General features: G+C 38.7%; 1 protein-coding gene across 3 annotated transcripts in view; it reads left to right on the top strand.

The window, feature by feature from the left end:
- BBS9 (Bardet-Biedl syndrome 9) overlaps positions 1-18,174 on the top strand; it is a 458,943-nt gene that overhangs the window by 375,227 nt on the left and 65,542 nt on the right. For all 3 annotated transcript variants that reach the window (XM_082691753.1, XM_082691755.1, XM_082691754.1), the window contains one exon: positions 9,964-10,186. In XM_082691753.1, coding sequence (XP_082547879.1) covers positions 9,964-10,186 — 223 coding nt within the window. The remainder of the gene's footprint in view (positions 1-9,963; positions 10,187-18,174) is intronic.

Genomic DNA, 18,174 nt, shown 5'->3' with positions numbered 1-18,174 from the left:
GCTTGTGATCTCTGTCTGTCAAATAAATAAATAAATAAATAAATCTTTAAAAAAGAAAAAATGAATATGGCTATCCAGGACCAAGTTTTATGATAATTCAAGTAATCCACTGTAGATAACATTGGGGTCAGAATGGGAGTACAGTCTAATGCAAAACATAAGCTTAAGAAAACAGGATCAGAGTACATTGGTTTGAAACAACCTCGGGCTTTCTGGTTGTACTGCAGGTAAACTCTATGAAGGTCACTTGTCTTCTGTTTGCTAGAGTTTTTAGATTGTCATCCATTAGGAAGCAGTGTGCTTCATTTTTCACAAAGCAGTGTTGATAAGCCTAGTACCCCGTTCTACTTTGGGTTGAAATGTGAATTAGACTTCTACAGCTAAGAAATAGAGAACTCCAAAAATCCAATAAATCACTTCAGTGTAAAATTTAAAAAGAATGAATGGCAAGTGTTTCATTTTATTAGTGGTAGGTTGAAACATTTTAAGTGATTTTTTAAAGCTTTATTTTATAAAAAATTGTTGTGTAAAAATCTAAAACTTATTAAACTGCCATAGAGGCCAGGCAGTTTGGTGTCATTCTTTTTTTTAATTCTTAAAGGTTTATGTTTATTTTTTGGTCATTTTCCTCTATTTTTTAGAATTTTATTTCCAGTATAGTTACTATATAATATTCTATTAATTTTAGGTGTACAATATAGTGAACCAACAATTCTAGACATTACTCTGTTCTCAATACCATATATGTTCTTTTAATCCCTTTCAGCTTGGTATCATTTTTAAAAAATTAATTTTTTTTTAAATTTTTTATTTTTTATAAACATATATTTTTATCCCCAGGGGTACAGGTCTGTGAATCACCAGGTTTACACACTTCACAGCACTCCCCAAAGCACATACCTTCCCCAATGTCCATAATCCCACCCCCTCCTCCCAAACCCCCTCCCCCCAGCAACCCTCAGTTTGTTTTGTGAGATTAAGAGTCACTTATGGTTTGTCTCCCTCCCAATCCCATCTTGTTTCATTTATTCTTCTCCTACCCACTTAAGCCTCCATGTTGCATCACCACTTCCTCATATCAGGGAGATCATATGATAGTTGTCTTTCTCTGCTTGACTTATTTCGCTAAGCATGATACGCTCTAGTTCCATCCATGTTGTCGCAAATGGCAAGATTTCATTTCTTTTGATGGCTGCATAGTATTCCATTGTGTATATATACCACATCTTCTTGATCCATTCATCTGTTGATGGACATCTAGGTTCTTTCCATAGTTTGGCTATTGTGGACATTGCTGCTATAAACATTTGGGTGCAATGTACCCCTTTGGATCACTACGTTTGTATCTTTAGGGTAAATACCCAATAGTGCAATTGCTGGGTCATAGGGCAGTTCTATTTTCAACATTCTGAGGAACCTCCAAACTGTTTTCCAGAGTGGCTGCACCAGCTTGCATTCCCACCAACAGTGGAGAAGGGTTCCCCTTTCTCCGCATCCTCGCCAGCATCTGTCATTTCCTGACTTGTTGATTTTAGCCATTCTGACTGGTGTGAGGTGATATCTCATTGTGGTTTTGATTTGTATTTCCCTGATGCCGAGTGATATGGAGCACTTTTTCATGTGTCTGTTGGCCATCTGGATGTCTTCTTTGCAGAAATGTCTGTTCATGTCCTCTGCCCATTTCTTGATTGGATTATTTGTTCTTTGGGTGTTGAGTTTGCTAAGTTCTTTATAGATTCTGGACACTAGTCCTTTATCTGATATGTCGTTTGCAAATATCTTCTCCCATTCTGTCAGTTGTCTTTTGGTTTTGTTGACTGTTTCCTTTGCTGTGCAAAAGCTTTTGATCTTGATGAAATCCCAATAGTTCATTTTTTCCCTTGCTTCCCTTGCCTTTTGCGTTGTTCCTAGGAAGATGTTGCTGCGGCAGAGGTCGAAGAGGTTGCTGCCCGTGTTCTCCTCAAGGATTTTGATGGATTCCTTTCGCACATTGAGGTCCTTCATCCATTTTGAGTCTATTTTTGTGTGTGGTGTAAGGAAATGGTCCAGTTTCATTTTTCTGCATGTGGCTGTCCAATTTTCCCAGCACCATTTACTGAAGAGGCTGTCTTTTTTCCATTGGACATTCTTTCCTGCTTGGTCGAAGATTAGTTGGCCATAGAGTTGAGGGTCTATTTCTGGGCTCTCTATTCTGTTCCATTGATCTATGGGTCTGTTTTTGTGCCAGTACCATGCTGTCTTGATGATGACAGCTTTGTAATAGAGCTTGAAGTCCAGAATTGTGATGCCACCAACGTTGGCTTTCTTTTTCAATATCCCTTTGGCTATTCGAGGTCTTTTCTGGTTCCATATAAATTTTAGCATTATTTGTTCCATTTCTTTGAAAAAGATGGATGGTACTTTGATAGGAATTGCATTAAATGTGTAGATTGCTTTAGGTAGCACAGACATTTTCACAATATTTATTCTTCCAATCCAGGAGCATGGAATATTTTTCCATTTCTTTGTGTCTTCCTCAATTTCTTTCATGAGTACTTTATAGTTTTCTGAGTATAGATTCTGTGTCTCTTTGGTTAGGTTTATTCCTAGGTATCTTATGGTTTTGGATGCAATTGTAAATGGGATTGACTCCTTAATTTCTCTTTCTTCTGTCTTGCTGTTGGTGTAGAGAAATGCAACTGATTTCTGTGCATTGATTTTATATCCTGACACTTTACTGAATTCCTGTATAAGTTCTAGCAGTTTTGGAGTGGAGTCTTTTGGGTTTTCCACATATAGTATCATATCATCTGCGAAGAGTGATAATTTGACTTCTTCTTTGCCGATTTGGATGCCTTTGATTTCCTTTTGTTGTCTGATTGCTGAGGCTAGGACCTCTAGTACTATGTTGAATAGCAGTGGTGATAATGGACATCCCTGCCGTGTTCCTGACCTTAGCGGAAAAGCTTTCAGTTTTTCTCCATTGAGAATGATATTTGCAGTGGGTTTTTCATAGATGGCTTTGATGATATTGAGGTATGTGCCCTCTATCCCTACACTTTGAAGAGTTTTGATCAGGAAGGGATGCTGTACTTTGTCAAATGCTTTTTCAGCATCTATTGAGAGTATCATATGGTTCTTGTTCTTTCTTTTATTGATGTGTTGTATCACATTGACTGATTTGCGGATGTTGAACCAACCTTGCAGCCCTGGAATAAATCCCACTTGGTCGTGGTGAATAATCTTTTTAATGTACTGTTGAATCCTATTGGCTAGTATTTTGTTGAGTATTTTCGCATCTGTGTTCATCAAGGATATCGGTCTATAGCTCTCTTTTTTGGTGGGATCCTTCTCTGGTTTTGGCATCAAGGTGATGCTGGCCTCATAAAATGAGTTTGGAAGTTTTCCTTCCATTTCTATTTTTTGGAACAGTTTCAGGAGAATAGGAATTAGTTCTTCTTTAAATGTTTGGTAGAATTCCCCCGGGAAGCCTTCTGGCCCTGGGCTTTTGTTTGTTTGGAGATTTTTAATGACTGTTTCAATCTCCTTACTGGTTATGGGTCTGTTCAGGCTTTCTTTTTCTTCCTGGTTCAGTTGTGGTAGTTTATATGTTTCTAGGAATGCATCCATTTCTTCCAGATTGTCAAATTTATTGCCGTAGAGTTGCTCATAGTATGTTCTTATAATAGTTTGTATTTCTTTGGTGTTAGTTGTGATCTCTCCTCTTTCATTCATGATTTTATTTATTTGGGTCCTTTCTCTTTTCTTTTTGATAAGTCGGGCCAGGGGTTTATCAATTTTATTAATTCTTTCAAAGAACCAGCTCCTACTTTTGTTGATTTGTTCTATTGTTTTTTTGGTTTCTATTTCATTGATTTCTGCTCTGATCTTTATGATTTCTTTTCTCCTGCTGGGCTTAGGGTTTCTTTCTTGTTCTTTCTCCAGCTCCTTTAGGTGTAGGGTTAGGTTGTGTACCTGAGACCTTTCTTGTTTCTTGAGAAAGGCTTGTACCGCTATATATTTTCCTCTCAGGACTGCCTTTGTTGTGTCCCACAGATTTTGAACCGTTGTATTTTCATTATCATTTGTTTCCATGATTTTTTTCAATTCTTCTTTAATTTCCCGGTTGACTCATTCATTCTTTAGTAGGATACTATTTAGTCTCTATGTATTTGGGTTCTTTCCAAACTTCCTTTTGTGGTTGAGTTCTAGCTTTAGAGCATTGTTGTCTGAAAATATGCAGGGAATGATCCCAATCTTTTGATACCGGTTGAGTCCTGATTTAGGACCGAGGATGTGATCTATTCTGGAGAATGTTCCATGTGCACTAGAGAAGAATGTGTATTCTGTTGCTTTGGGATGAAATATTCTGAATATATCTGTGATGTCCATCTGGTCCAGTGTGTAAAAAATTAATTTTATTGTGCTTTAAGTCCAAAGGGACTTTTCAAAGGTAAATAGCTCAACATGTTGAGCCCTCTGCATGAGAGGAAGATTCATTGAACACAGTCTATTCTTCGGAAATATACTGAACCTTGATAAATCCTGAAAAATTCTTTTGTGTTTTAAAATGTATGATTTACAAATAATAGCACTAAGTTTTATTTGTACTTGGGTTTGCAGTGACCCTTCCTGTGGTTAGTTTTAGCTTATCTTTGCTGAGTATGACACGATACTGTGTAATACAAAGTATTAATGACCGTAAGACTCCCTGGAGCAATCATAAATACCAAAGACTTCTCATTGTGAATCCTTTACATCTGTTCAGGAGGAATTTTATTCTTCTTTGATACGGCTTTATTTTTCAGATAAATGAATATGCTGTAAAGGTTATTTTTTTTCAAATTTATAATGTAAGATATTTCTGATAGTCCCCCCCCCCCTTAGCTGAAACCTGGATAATGGCTACATAGTCTCCATTTACTGCTTTAGACAGAGAGCCTCTTTTACCTTTCCTCTGTCCCTTAGAACTGACAAGGTGCACAGTTAGTAACTCCATTTTGTGTCCCTCCCCCGCCATACTACTATAGTTAAGGTTGTGGTAGTGTTTCCATTATAAACATAAATCTGCAGAAGTTTATAATTTGAATAACAATTTAAAGATGTTGCTTTGTACATTGGATTTCAATGGTGTGTTTGTATTTTCTAATTTTTTTTAAAAGTCGGATTGAATATATGTGCTTTTTTCTCATAGTATCTTCTACTTAAGATTTCAGAGTGCCTTATCATTCACACTGGCATGGCAAATAGTGTTATTCCTGTTCTTTGGAGACCTCACACATAGCTCACAGAAATTAAGTGATTTATCTGAGATCATACAATGAAGGGGCAGTTAATGAGGTTAAGTCAGAACCTAGTATCTTAGGGGTAGCTGTCTTCAACTCAGTTGTCTTAATACGTAGGTGTTCTGAGAATACTCTTCTGGTTTACTTTTTCCCTTGGGTTACTTTTGGTTGATACACTAGGAAAGTAACTTTACAAATGTGGTCAAACTTGCTGCTTCTCACTGTTTCTCATAAGCCACTTTCTCATGCAGTTATTTAGGCATAGTGACCAGTGCAGAGTAGCAGGGCAGGTAGAGCAGAAGTCAGAAACTCAGCCATGGGTGCCTGCTCTCTGGTTAGCAGAAAGCATAGCTCAGTGGACTGACTTTAGTCAGGAGGAGAAACAGATCAGAGAGACCAATGCCTTGAATTTAAAAAGCTGGCTCATGGAAATGGGATGTCACAGTGGTACAGAGAGGCATCGGGGACCAGCATGGTATAGCAGCCTCCACACCAGCAGGTGAAATGTGAACACTAAGGACTGGAAAATCTTGTTGGGGGAATCATGCAGCAGGCAGACTGGCAGTAGACAAGTCAAGCAGCAGGGGCACACCTGTTGGGCCCAGTTCCTTAGAGGGCATTTGGTAGGACCAAGGCAGCCCCAGTCCATCAAGTAGTGATAGAAGCAGGCTCCCAGTGTAGGGGCTCAGGTAGCAAGGACTAAGACAAAAGTAAAGTTACTGCATAGGGTTGAGCCAAGACCTTGGGAGCAAAAGAAAACCCTAATTATCAAAACTAAACTAGACGAAGTAAGCACCAAAAAAAAAAAAAAAAAAAAAAACCCCAATAAATAAATAAATCAGTTTCTAATACTGACAGAGGTTTTAAAGAAGATAAAAACAGAGTAACATGTACATTTAACTTTATTTTTTTTTTTTAATTTTTAAAAGATTTTATTTATTTATTTTAGAGAGAGAGAGAGAGAGCCTAAGCATGAGTTAGGGGGGGGTGGGGTGGCACAGAGGGAGAGAATGAAGCTAACTCCCCACTGAGCAGAGAGTCTGACAGGGGTGGGAAGGACAATCCCAGGACCCTGAGACAAGGACCTGAGCCAAAGGCAGATGCTTAACCTACTGAGCCACCCTGGTGCCCCTTAAATTTATTTACATTTTATTTACTTACACCTGCTGTTGTTTTCTAAAAGCCACACATGGGATAGCTAGGATTTGAAAACTAAAATCAGTTCTTAATGAAGTACATATGCTTTGTATTTTCTCCCCTTCCAGCTACTTCTAGCACAATTTCCCCAAAATTAAGATTTTTATTCCACTCTTACAAGTAGAAGAGGCAAAATTATTAGTACAATTGATACTCAGCTATAAAGGATAAAGGTTAGGTGTGTGCATTGTGTGTGTGTGTGTGTGTGTGTGTTTGTAGACATTAAAACTGAACATTAAACTTGTTAATTTGAGAGCTGTAAATAAAGGTGATGGATTCAAACACCAAAAAAAAAAAAAAAAAAAAAAGGTTAAAATAGCTTACCTTTAAGGTACTTCTCACATTTGAAGATTCTGCATTTCCACATATTTTTGTCTCACATCTCATGAGGTAAGTATGCTATGTGTTTGATCAGCAAATTATCACATTGCATTTTTATTTAAAAACTCCCATTTCAAAGTCTCTTTGTTTGTCTCATAAACATTCCTTTTTTTATTGTTATGTTAGTCACCATACAGTACATTATTAGTTTTTTTTTTCATTTTGAAGAGTTTTTTTATTGTTTTTCTGAAATTTTCTTTCTTTTTAAAAAATTTCTTTTCAGTGTTCCCGATGTTGTTTTCCAGGATTCATAGTTTACATATAACACCCAGTGCTCCATGCAATATGTGCTCTCCTTCATACCCTTTAGTATCATTTTGAGTTTACTTAGCAATATAGTCCTTCTAGATAATAGTCCTGTATTTTAGTAGCAATTCTTCTGAAGTATTGGCATTATGCCTCATTATATTAAAGAAATATCCATGCCAACTACCTAAACATGACATGGTTTTTTACTTGATCTGCAAGTTGGCAGTAAGAGAGGAAATTCATAGTACCTGTATGTTAACTAAATGCCATATCAACTTAAATTATCTAATATGCTACTGTAATCTACTTATTGAAATAGTAGTTTGCTTAGACAAATAGTCTATAAAACAGTAGGAACTGTTTTAATGCTGCAATGACCACAGCCCCCACAAATGCCAAATTATATGCAAAGATCTTACCTTTTAATACTCCAGAGTTCTTTGTCAGTGGCTCCAAAAGCAACTTGAAAATATATTCTCTGGTTCACTTGGTTTATTATTTTGTCTTAAACCCATTATCTTGAAATACAAATTTAGTTTTAGATAGTGGTCTAGTTTAGATTTGGGTGATTGTGTAGTGATGTCTTTATGGTAACTAATGGTTTATTATTCTTCAGTGGTTTGGGGTGGGAAGCGTTTTCACATCTTTTGAAAGGATTTGACATCTTTTGAAAGGATTTTCAAGATCACTGTAATTAATTTGTATCCTAATTTGGCCAGTAGTATCTATAAAGGCTCAGTAGAGTAAAAACCCTTAAGTTTGGCAATTAGCGGGAAGTTCTCCAGTGGACATACATGGAATTTGCACTTAAGTGTAAAGAACCAACTCCATAGGTGCAGAAGGAAGATGTGGTGAGTATGGAAAAGGTCCAGAGTTTAGTCATCTGGTCGCTCATTGTGAATCAAGAGTTGAGGCAGCTGCCAAGAGATCAGAGGCAACCAAATTCCAGGCTGGCAGGGAGAATTCACAGTAAATGGGAGGGATGGCTGTTTCCTACCCTGCACTTCCAACCCCAACCTGGTGTCTTGGGGGTCAGTTTGGGCTTCTCTAGTTAGCTGTATAAATTCTTAAGTATTTAAAATTGGAACTCATTCAAATACAAGTTGTCAGGATGGAGAGAAAACTTGAAACCATGTTTATATAGGGAAGAGCTGGAGGAACTGAGGCTATTTATTCTGGAGGAGAGGGTACAGAATTGCTGTCTTCATAGATATAAAGGACTATCATGTAGAAGAGAGGTTAGATTTATTGTGCATGGCTCTGGAGGGTAGACTCAGGGCCAATGGAGCATGTTTTGGTTCACTATAAAAATAGCTTTCTGAAGGTTACACATGTTGCTGAAAGGAGTGAACTGCCTCCAAAAGTAGTCATTTTGGACTGTGAAGACAACCATGCCTATGCAGATGGTTGCTATTGCAAACAAGGTCCTAGGAAAATCCCACAAGACTGGACTCCAAAGTCCTCCCAACTTAGTTCTGTGCCTTAACAGTCTCACTGTTCAGCTAACACATTTCTTGATCACCCTCTATTTATCAAGCATAGTGCTAGGGGTGCGGAGAACTTCAGGCATTCTCGGGAAACCAAACATGCAGCCGTCACTACAGCACAGGGTGAGAAGTAACCTAATCCAGTTCGGGTATCTGCTCCTCAGATGGAGCAGTGCTAACAGTAGGCTTCCCAGGGGTTCCATCTGAGTCTCAGGTTTCTTACCTCTTATATAAGGGGTATATAAGCATTCTATATGTTCTATAGATGCTATATGTTCTATAGCATTCTATAAAAATAAATTCATTTAGTGTTTTCCTTTATAGTTTCATTTTGATTGTCATACCTGTGGTGCTCTAGGTTTTACCCATCTCTGGGTGCAAATGGCATTGGTAACAATACCAAGATTTCACTTAGCCTTGCCTATTGTGCTTCTTAGGACCTCCAGACCTCTATGAAAATCTTACCCAGCTATCTCCAAGACTCCCTGGCAATGCCCAATGGGAGCTCATGAGCTGACTCCTCCTGCTTCTTGCTCTATTATTATCTGAACCCATCTGAGTGTAGTGCCTCCTCATGCCAGTCCTGCTGGTGCTGGTACCCTCTATGACACGGTCCTCACCCGGCATTGGTATTACTAGGATTGCAGCCTTCATGGTGCTGAGGTGGCATTGTACTTCTCGAGGTCTGAACTATAGCACAACCATACTAGTCCCAGCAAAAATGGGGTCTAGGGCCCACTTCCTCACTTTGTGTCATTTTTTGGTCACCTGGACAGTGAAATGGACTAGATAGGATTGTGTCTCAAAAATTCCTCTTGAAATAAACTCCTCTGGTCTCCGCCTGCAACCCTAAGACTGTGGGTCTAGTAGCTGAGAGAGACACTAGGGTTTTCCTTTCATTCCAGTTTCCCCCAAGATCTCCAAAGGTTCTCTTTGTGCTGGCCAGTTCTCCTTCAGTAGAAAGATGAAGCAAAATGAACTATAATCCTGGCAGCTTTAGGATCCAGATCATCAAAAATACCTATACCTGAGATTATTAGTGTTATTGTTATTTATGCCTTATGTCTGGCACAGGACTAAATGATTTTCATATACCATCTCATTTAATGAGCTGGTATAAAGCCTTTGGAGCTTTAGACTCTTAGTATCCTCATTTGTAGATAAGGATGAGGCTAAGAGAAATTAAGTAACTTGCTCAAGGTCAAACAGCCAACAGAACTAGAATTCAAAAACCAGACTGGTAGGAAATATTCTAGAAACCAAATTCTCAACAGGCCCCCAACACTGGGACATAAACTCTCCATCTTATAACTGTTTAGCCGTAAAGTGCCTACTTTGCTCATTTGTTGTCTTTGCATAAATTCAACATTAGTTTTTGCTTTCAGGGCTGGGAAGAAACCGTGGATGCTGCCATCTCCCACCTCTTAAAGACTTGCTTATCAAAGAGTTCAAAGGAGCAGGCTTTGAGCCTCAGCAGCCAGCTGAACATACCCAAAGATACAAGCCGATTGAAGAAACACATCGCCTTGCTCTGCGATAGATTAGCCAAAGGTGGACGTCTCTGCTTAAGTACGGATGCAGCGGCTCCGCAAACCATGGTTATGCCAGGTAAGAGCTTTGTCTGTGCTCCCTAAACACGACTACTTTTCACAAATTAAAGGAATGTGCCTGAGGTTGTATTTGGGGTTTGCATTTCATATTAAAGTGATGATAGCCAAGAAAATTGCTTTCACATTTACCCTCAGATATACCAGGGTAACCACTTGGATAAATATTCTTGGGGTATTTGCTTGCTGAACATTTCTAGAATGATATGTCTTTTTTCTTCCCTCTGCTTTTAAATATATGATTCACTTTGTCTTGCTTCTAACCAATAAAAAGTGGATTAAAGAATAAAACTATTTTTAAGGAAAAGTTTTACTGAATGTGGTCTCGCGATACCATATTTCATAAATGTAAATAGTATAATACAAGCAGCTAATGTAATCCAGATGAGTGAGCCCCATCCACACTGCTCTTTGCTTGGATTGTGGTCATCAGAATAAGGCGGGGGGAAGAGAAGAAGAAGTCTGGGATCAGGAGATGTGAACAGGCTGCAGAGATGTGGCACCTACAGGCCAAGGAGAGAGAGAGACCCAGCTTGCCCAACATGAGCAGTCAGTGCTGGCCATGGGCATCCCAGTCAGCCCTTCCCGTGGTCAGAGGGGCTAAGCAATGAATGGTGCTGCACTTGGGTCCCTCAGAGGCAATAGCTTCCTCTTAGTGTCTGTCTTCATAGCAATAGCAAGGAATATAAAGTAAACATATTAATTCAGTGCAACAGCTGTAGTTTCTATTTCCTTCTAAAGCAAGGACCATGGTATGAGAAATGCTGTGGTTTTCTCTTCTTCCTTCTTACATGCCTTGTGTGCCCCTCCCCACCATGCTGGTGCTCTTCCTCTTGCTTCCTTTTCCCCTCAATCAGCATTCCTAGAAGTAAAAAGGAATGCAAGCAAAAACTTAAAAAGATAAACATGGAGACAGCATAGCATAATCTAATAAGTACAGACTATGGAGGCAGACAGACCAGTGTTTGGGTCCTGCCTTTATCCCTTACTGCTTATGTGACCCTGGATATATTAGTTAGCTTTCCAGAGTTTTAGGTGTAATAATGCCTTCCTTGTTACTGGGGCCTTAGATGTTCATAAAGCACCTAGCACAATGCTTGGGATAGAGACACACTTAAAAAGTAAAGCTGTAATTCTTACCATTGTTATAGATATACATATAATTCAGTCTATAATTTGGGGGTGGGAGAATAGCTGGTTTGGCATCATAAGTTGCTGTGTTCCATAGTTAGAAATCTTTTTTTTTTCTTTACCTTATTTACACTTGGATAGAACCTAACTTTTATTCTAAAATATTCCAAATATAATATTTCAGAATAGAAATGTCTTTCCATATAGAAACAGTTGTAATATAGTTTATCTCAGTTTAGCCCCTCTTCATCTTTCCCTTGTTATCTTTCCCTAACTGGTCCTTTGGCCTCTACTCATCTGTCTTTGTACCCTATTACAGGATTATTTTCGTTAGAAATAAATATTTAGTCTTAATGAGATAGTAAATGAAAAATATTTACTATGTTCAGCACTCAGTACATAGCTCTCCCTCCTTCCTTGGCAGTTGAAGAAACAAAGGAAGCTTGAGAGAGAAGGACAAATATATACAAGAGAAAACTTAAGAAAGAGATGGGATCGGCCCCCTGACTGGCTAGCATACTTACCTGTTAGTGCCTGGGCAGCCCTGCCCTTTTTTCTCTGCCTCCCTGCCCGATTCTCTTCGAGAATGGCCAGTGACAATGCTGTGAGCAAAGACCTTGACACCTGGAGAGAACATATGCTCCCTTAGTCACATTTATTGACTATGAAACTTTAGTCATTTGCTTAAATAACTAGGTTTAGAAGCAGCTTGAGGGCCATGTCCAAAATTTTTCAGTGTGTGGAAGGAAGGAGCACAGGAAAGAGGGAAGAGAAGGGAGGGAGGGAGAAATGAAAAAAATGCAGGTAGATGGAAAATGTTATTGTTCCCCAACCAGGAGTCTATAAGCCAGGCCTGTGCCTCTCAAGCCTAGTCTAGCCGAGGTCAGTTCACTGGGGAGACTGAGGCTTCATGCATCTGCGCTGCACTGTCATGGGCTTCATTGCTTCTACTTGACCCAGTTTTGGGCTCTGGTTGAGTGATTCTCTGTCCCGCTTGCTTTGATCTAATTATAAAGTGAGTTTTAAAAAAGTGTGAAATCAGTGCTTTCATTAACATGCTCCATTACCACCTATAATACATTTTCCTCCCTAGAAATCAAAATTTTCACACACTTATTTCTGTACTTAGCACATTTCTGAGGTAGAAGAAACATATGAAATTATTACTGTTTATAAACAGAAAGCAGATTTAGGAAAAGCTAGATAATTTGTCCAGATTTACATGGTGACCGGAAGTGGTCAGTCTAGAATCCAGATCTAGCCCACTGTGCTTCCCTCTAGACCACACAGACCATAGTGGTGCAAATATACTTCCAGTCTGAACTTCCTCCTGTGTAAGCTGTGCTTGATCTGGCCTTCTTCTTCTTCTTCTGTCTTAAATCAGTCTAGTAGTGTGGGAGGAAAAGGGCAGAAACCGTGTCTTGTCTTTGCTATGAGGAATATGTTAAAGATTGATCTTCATTTTGTGCTTCATTTCTGTTATCTCCATAGGTGCCATGATCCCCATCATCACAGAAATAATAAGAAATACTCTGTTACTGCAAGCCAGTAATTGTGTAATTTATAGAGTTAGTGTAGCTGTCATAGTTGTTTCAGAATACACGAAGGGAAAGTGGCATATTAGAAAGGAGTGGGTTACTGAACGTAGAAGCCTGCAAGCATTTTTCACAGACATGATCTTTTTTTAAAAGCTGGGCAGGATCTCAGAAATCATCTGGTTCACCTCCCTCTCTTAATAGCTGAGGTAACTGAGGCCTAGGAAGATGAAGTGACTTAGTGGTTGGTATTACAAGGCAGGAGTGTGTGTCATTTTACCATGTTCCCTATTAAATGGCAGATGGATAAACATCTCAGAATAAAAAACCCTTGGTCTTCTCTAGCCTCATGACTTTATGAGCCCGGCACCTTGGATGTGCCCTTTCTTTGCTCCAGTAAAGGCCATGATGACAACATCCTCCCTGGCATCCACAGTTTGAAAATCTTTCCCACTGGGAATTACCTTATGGATTTTTTGCCTCATATTTCTCCTGTTTGCCTTTATCAACCTTCAGATGCTCTATCAAGATTTAGGTCACCCTTTTCTGGGTATATATCTATTTTTAATTATGGAATAATCAAACTTTCCTGCCTCCTACCTATAACTCTGATATTTGCATTTTTTTTCTGCTGGGGAATACTGCACTTTCATTAAATGTCCTTTCTCTAATCTCAGCTGTGTGCATCCCCTTAGAGCAAGAGTCATAGAGGGCCATCAGCGTGGCGTTTTAAAAAAATTGAAATGTGAATGCCTTTAGTGGTCTAGCTGGCTTTCTGATATGTTTGTTGCCTGCTCTGTCACTGAGAGATTTGCCAATGGTCAGAGGTTTCCTTTTATGACCTCAGTGTCTAGGGTGATATTTCACTGGCCCTAATTACAGCTAAGACTTGACTCTGTCAAGCACATATGTAAAACTTAATGCACACGTAGATGGGCCTAAATTACAGTATTTGGAGACGAGTCATTTTAACCTCATGAATACTGGAACTTTTTACCATTTCTGTATGGGGTTTTTTCCTTTTTTTTTTTTTTTTTTTTTGAAGACTTTATTTGAGAGAGAGTGAGGGACCCCAAGAGAGAAATACCAGTGGAGGGGGAGGCAAAGGGAGAGGGAGAAGCAGGCTCCCTGAAGATCAGGGAGCCTAATGCAGGGCTTGAGGACTCTAGGATCCCAGGAATCTGAGATCATAACCTGAGCTGAAGGCAGATGCTTAACCAACTGAGCCACCCAGGTACCCAGTCTGTCTGGATTTTTAACCTTTATGTGTCTCAGTGATGCTTTGCCCTGAAAGAAGTGGAGGGGGTTATGATGGCTCATCATATGGAAGCTTGGAGAGATGGTGTGCCCATAGCAGGGCAGGACTGAGCAAGGAAAAAGGCTTAAGGACAATCCAGGCTGGTCAAGTGCCGCAAGGAACTATTCTCTTAATGTGATCCATTGAATCAGAAGTTGCAGGGGGCCATAGCTTCAACTGTACTTGCTTTGGCATTGCTGGGCCTTAAGGAAGCCAATTTGGGGTGGGGGCAGAAAGCAAAGACAGTTTGATAAATAAGATGAACCTTTTCACAGGTATGAGTCAGAAAACTTACTCTGAGATGTGATATGGACCACCCCAAAATTAGTATTTTGTGTGTTTTTACTCTATTAAGTGGGTAGGAGAAATTAGAGAGTAAAAGTTTGAATAAGGTATCTATTCTATCCTTTGGGAAGATAAATTTAAAGCTCCCACTTTTTAGTATTTTAAATTTGAGTTAATGACCTTTTTGCCTTATGGGTTGATGTTATTTTGAGGCTTCTTCCAAATGACCCATTTCAGTAGCATTTAAATTTAGCTTTCTGAGGTCTCACTTAGATGCTTGGTAAGGCATTTGGTGTTTACTTTCATATTGTCAGTGTGATCTAGCTGTTGGTTTTATACTTTATTTGAACTTTTATAAGTTTGAAGTCTTTCATTTAAGAAATTTAGACATTTAGCATAGGAAAGGCCTCAGGAAAAATTACTAAATAGCTTCTGAATCTATTTGTTCATTTTTGTTTAAAAAAAGAGTGAGTTCCAAAATGGTAAAATACTGTCGACCCTAGAACAACGCAGCTTTGTACTGGACAGGTCCACTTTTATGCACATTTTTTAATAAATACAGTACAGTGCTGTAAATGTATTTTCTCTTATGATTTTCTTAATACCATTTTCTTTAGTTTGCTTTATTAGAAGAATATAGTGTATAAGACAGACAACATACAAAATGTATTCCAGTCAGCCATTTATGTCATCGGTAAGGCTTTCAGTCAACATTAGGCTCTTAGGAAGTGTTTGAGGAGTCAAAAATTATATATGGATTTTCCACTGCACAGGGAGTCACCACTCCCAACCCCTGCATTGATCAAGGGTCAACTGTGCTATTGTGAAGCAGACTTTGTCTTTAGAAGTACATGAGCTAGGTTGGTCCTTTAGCGGTTATGTAATATAGGATAAGTTTCTTAGCTTGTCAGCTTCTCAGTTTTTCTCAATTATAAGTAGGAATAATAGTGATACTTTACCAGAGTTTTTAGCCAAATTAAATATAACAGTACTTGGTAAGTGCTTCACACAGCAAATTCTCACAAATTGTGAGCTTCTATTAATAATTAGTATAAATACTAATGTAAAATCTAAAAGGCACTTATGAGAATTTGACAAAAGGAAAAAAGGTAGTATCAGACAAGAAATTTTTAAAAAGAAGAGTGTAAAATTTGCCTTTTGGGGACACTTGTTACAAAGTTACAGTGAATGGCAAGCAGTGTTGCAGTTACCACAAGGGAGCTTGGTATACCAAATAAGACATTCAAAATTGATTAACGTATGGAAGGTTTCAGACTAGTTGGTATTAGAAGAAAACTACCTGAAACTGGAATCAACATTTTATTGTTTTTATTTGGGAAAATAAAAAGGTTCAGTTGAAAAATAAGGAAAGTTAAAATTAATAGTAAGTTTATTTTATCATGTGTTTGCCAAAATTGATGTTATGCCTATAACTACGTGCTAATTCTTAGAGACGACAATGAAATAATTTTGTATGATTTTCTTTTTGTTTGTTTTGGCATGTTGATAGATATTCCCATTTGACCTTACAAGCACCTTTACAAAGAGAGGATCCTTTTTTTTTTTTTTTTTAAAGATTTTATTTATTTATTTGCCAGAGAGAGAGAGATAGTGAGAGTGCACAGGCAGGCAGAGTGGCAGCAGAGGCAGAGGGAGAAGCAGGCTCCCCACGGAGGAAGGAGCCCGATGCGGGACTCGATCCCAGGACTCTGGGATCATGACCCAAGCCGAAGACAGCCGCTTAACCAACTGAGCCACCCAGGCGTCCCGAGGGGGTCCTTTTTAGGAAAAAATATTCCAAGGTATCATCCATTTCTCTAGGTGGCGTCTTTCTTAATCCTTTCTTATGCAAAACTTTTTCTGGGGAAACATCTATCCTGTCATCCTCTTGTCAATTTTTTTCTCTCTTGATTAATTGGAATGTTTGCCAAGATTTCACTGGTCACTGTCCTTGCATCTCTAATGACACTTCAGCTGCTTCAAATCTTGCATCATTTGCAAGATTTGTAATTTCCCTCTGTAGCCCATTATGTTGTATTTGCAACAATTTCCAAAAGTTGGTGAGAGATGGACCCATGTAAAAAGTTGAAAGCAACCAGCGATTCATCTAGTGTTAAATGTGGAAAGATACTTGAGTAGAAACTGATTTTATAAGTAATCTTAGTTTTTGAGTGAATACCTTCATGTTATGCTTTTGCTTTTCTGTGACTATAGTTGGGATAATCAGAAGTTCTAGAGACAGGAAAATCCACCTCCTTCTCTGCCAATTAAATATATAACAATTTAGAATGTACTAATCTGAACTTGGACTTCATGTTCTTCTGTGACATTTGAGAGCAATGGAGAACAGGACAAGTGAGTTTAAAAATGGTGCTAGGAACTAGCCTGCCATTTGGAGAAAAAAAATAGATTACCTAGACTGTACCATGTGCTACAGCACATTTTTGATAGCTAAAGATTTAAATGTAAAAAAATGAGATCACAAAATACAAGGAAATAAAGGTAGATACATAAATGTGGAAGCAGGATAGGTCTTTCTAAGTCAGCGAAGGCAGAAAACAAAAGATTGAGCTTCTAGTTCAGAAGCACGTAAAACCAAGGTACATGTTAATGGTAATTACCCTGGGTGGCAGGGTTACAGGCACTTAGTATCCTCCTACCCTTTCTTTTCCATATACTGTGTACACTTTCCTACAAAAAATGTATATAACTGATAAGAAGGGACCATGGTCCAAAGTACTACCAAGAAAACAACTATGATTGTATTAGAAGTGGTGGTAAGGAAAAAACAAGGATTCATTTCATAAACCAGGAAATTAATGGTTTTTATTCCCAAAAGGAAATTTCCCAAAACACATTGAACATGTGTTTATTGGGCTTATTTGTGTTTCTATCCTGATAAATGAGCCCAAGTCCTTCCCTGCCCAGGACTCCCTGCGTAAATGTATGCAGCCAGATTATGGATTCTGCCTCCATCCCATCTCTGTATCTCCTCTCTGAAAAGAGGCCAAATTTTTCCAATTATTGGTCTCTGAGTAGCTTTTTCACCTTTCCACTAGTGACTTCATAATTCCTAAATCCAGTGAATGCTTTGCCCACAACTCATTTGGCTGCTTTGTACCCTTTTATGGAAGAGACCATTTCCTTGGAACATTTTCATTTCTTGGCTTTTCTTTCATATTGGAAACTGTTCCTGTCCCCCTCAGGCCTGTCTTTTTCTGTCTTCTTTGTGGCTTCTTGCCCCTTTTTCTGTCTCTTGACTATTAGGATTCCGTCTTCATGCTCTCCTGGACAGTCTCATCCAATTACGACCTACATTCCATGATTTCTGAGTTTGTACCTTTCTGTCTGGCCTTTCTTCCAAATTTCATATGTCTCCATCAGTACCCCATAGGCCTCTCCACTTCCACATACCTGAGTGCACCTCACCTCCTTCTGCATGTCTCATCTCAGTGGATGATGTTACCCGATGCCCAGGCCAGGGGCCTCAGAATGGCCATGACCCCTGTTTCCTTTATTCCCCATTTTCAGTCAATCACCAAAACTTGATGGTGGCACCTCCCAAATATATCTCTTTTCATTGTCCACCACTGCTATTAACTTACTTAATGCCCTTGTCTCCTATTGCTATTAAAATGGTCTACCAGTAGTCTTCTTGAATTAACATTCCTCCTTTATTTTTAGTACTACCATAAAACAAACAATTTATAAATGTTCATAGCAGCATGATAGCCAAAAATG

The sequence above is a fragment of the Mustela nivalis genome, assembly GCF_964662115.1.
Source record: "Mustela nivalis genome assembly, chromosome: 12".
NCBI lineage: Eukaryota > Metazoa > Chordata > Mammalia > Carnivora > Mustelidae > Mustela > Mustela nivalis.
Note: the sequence above shows the minus strand (reverse complement) of the source record. Positions and strands in the feature narration are given on the sequence as shown.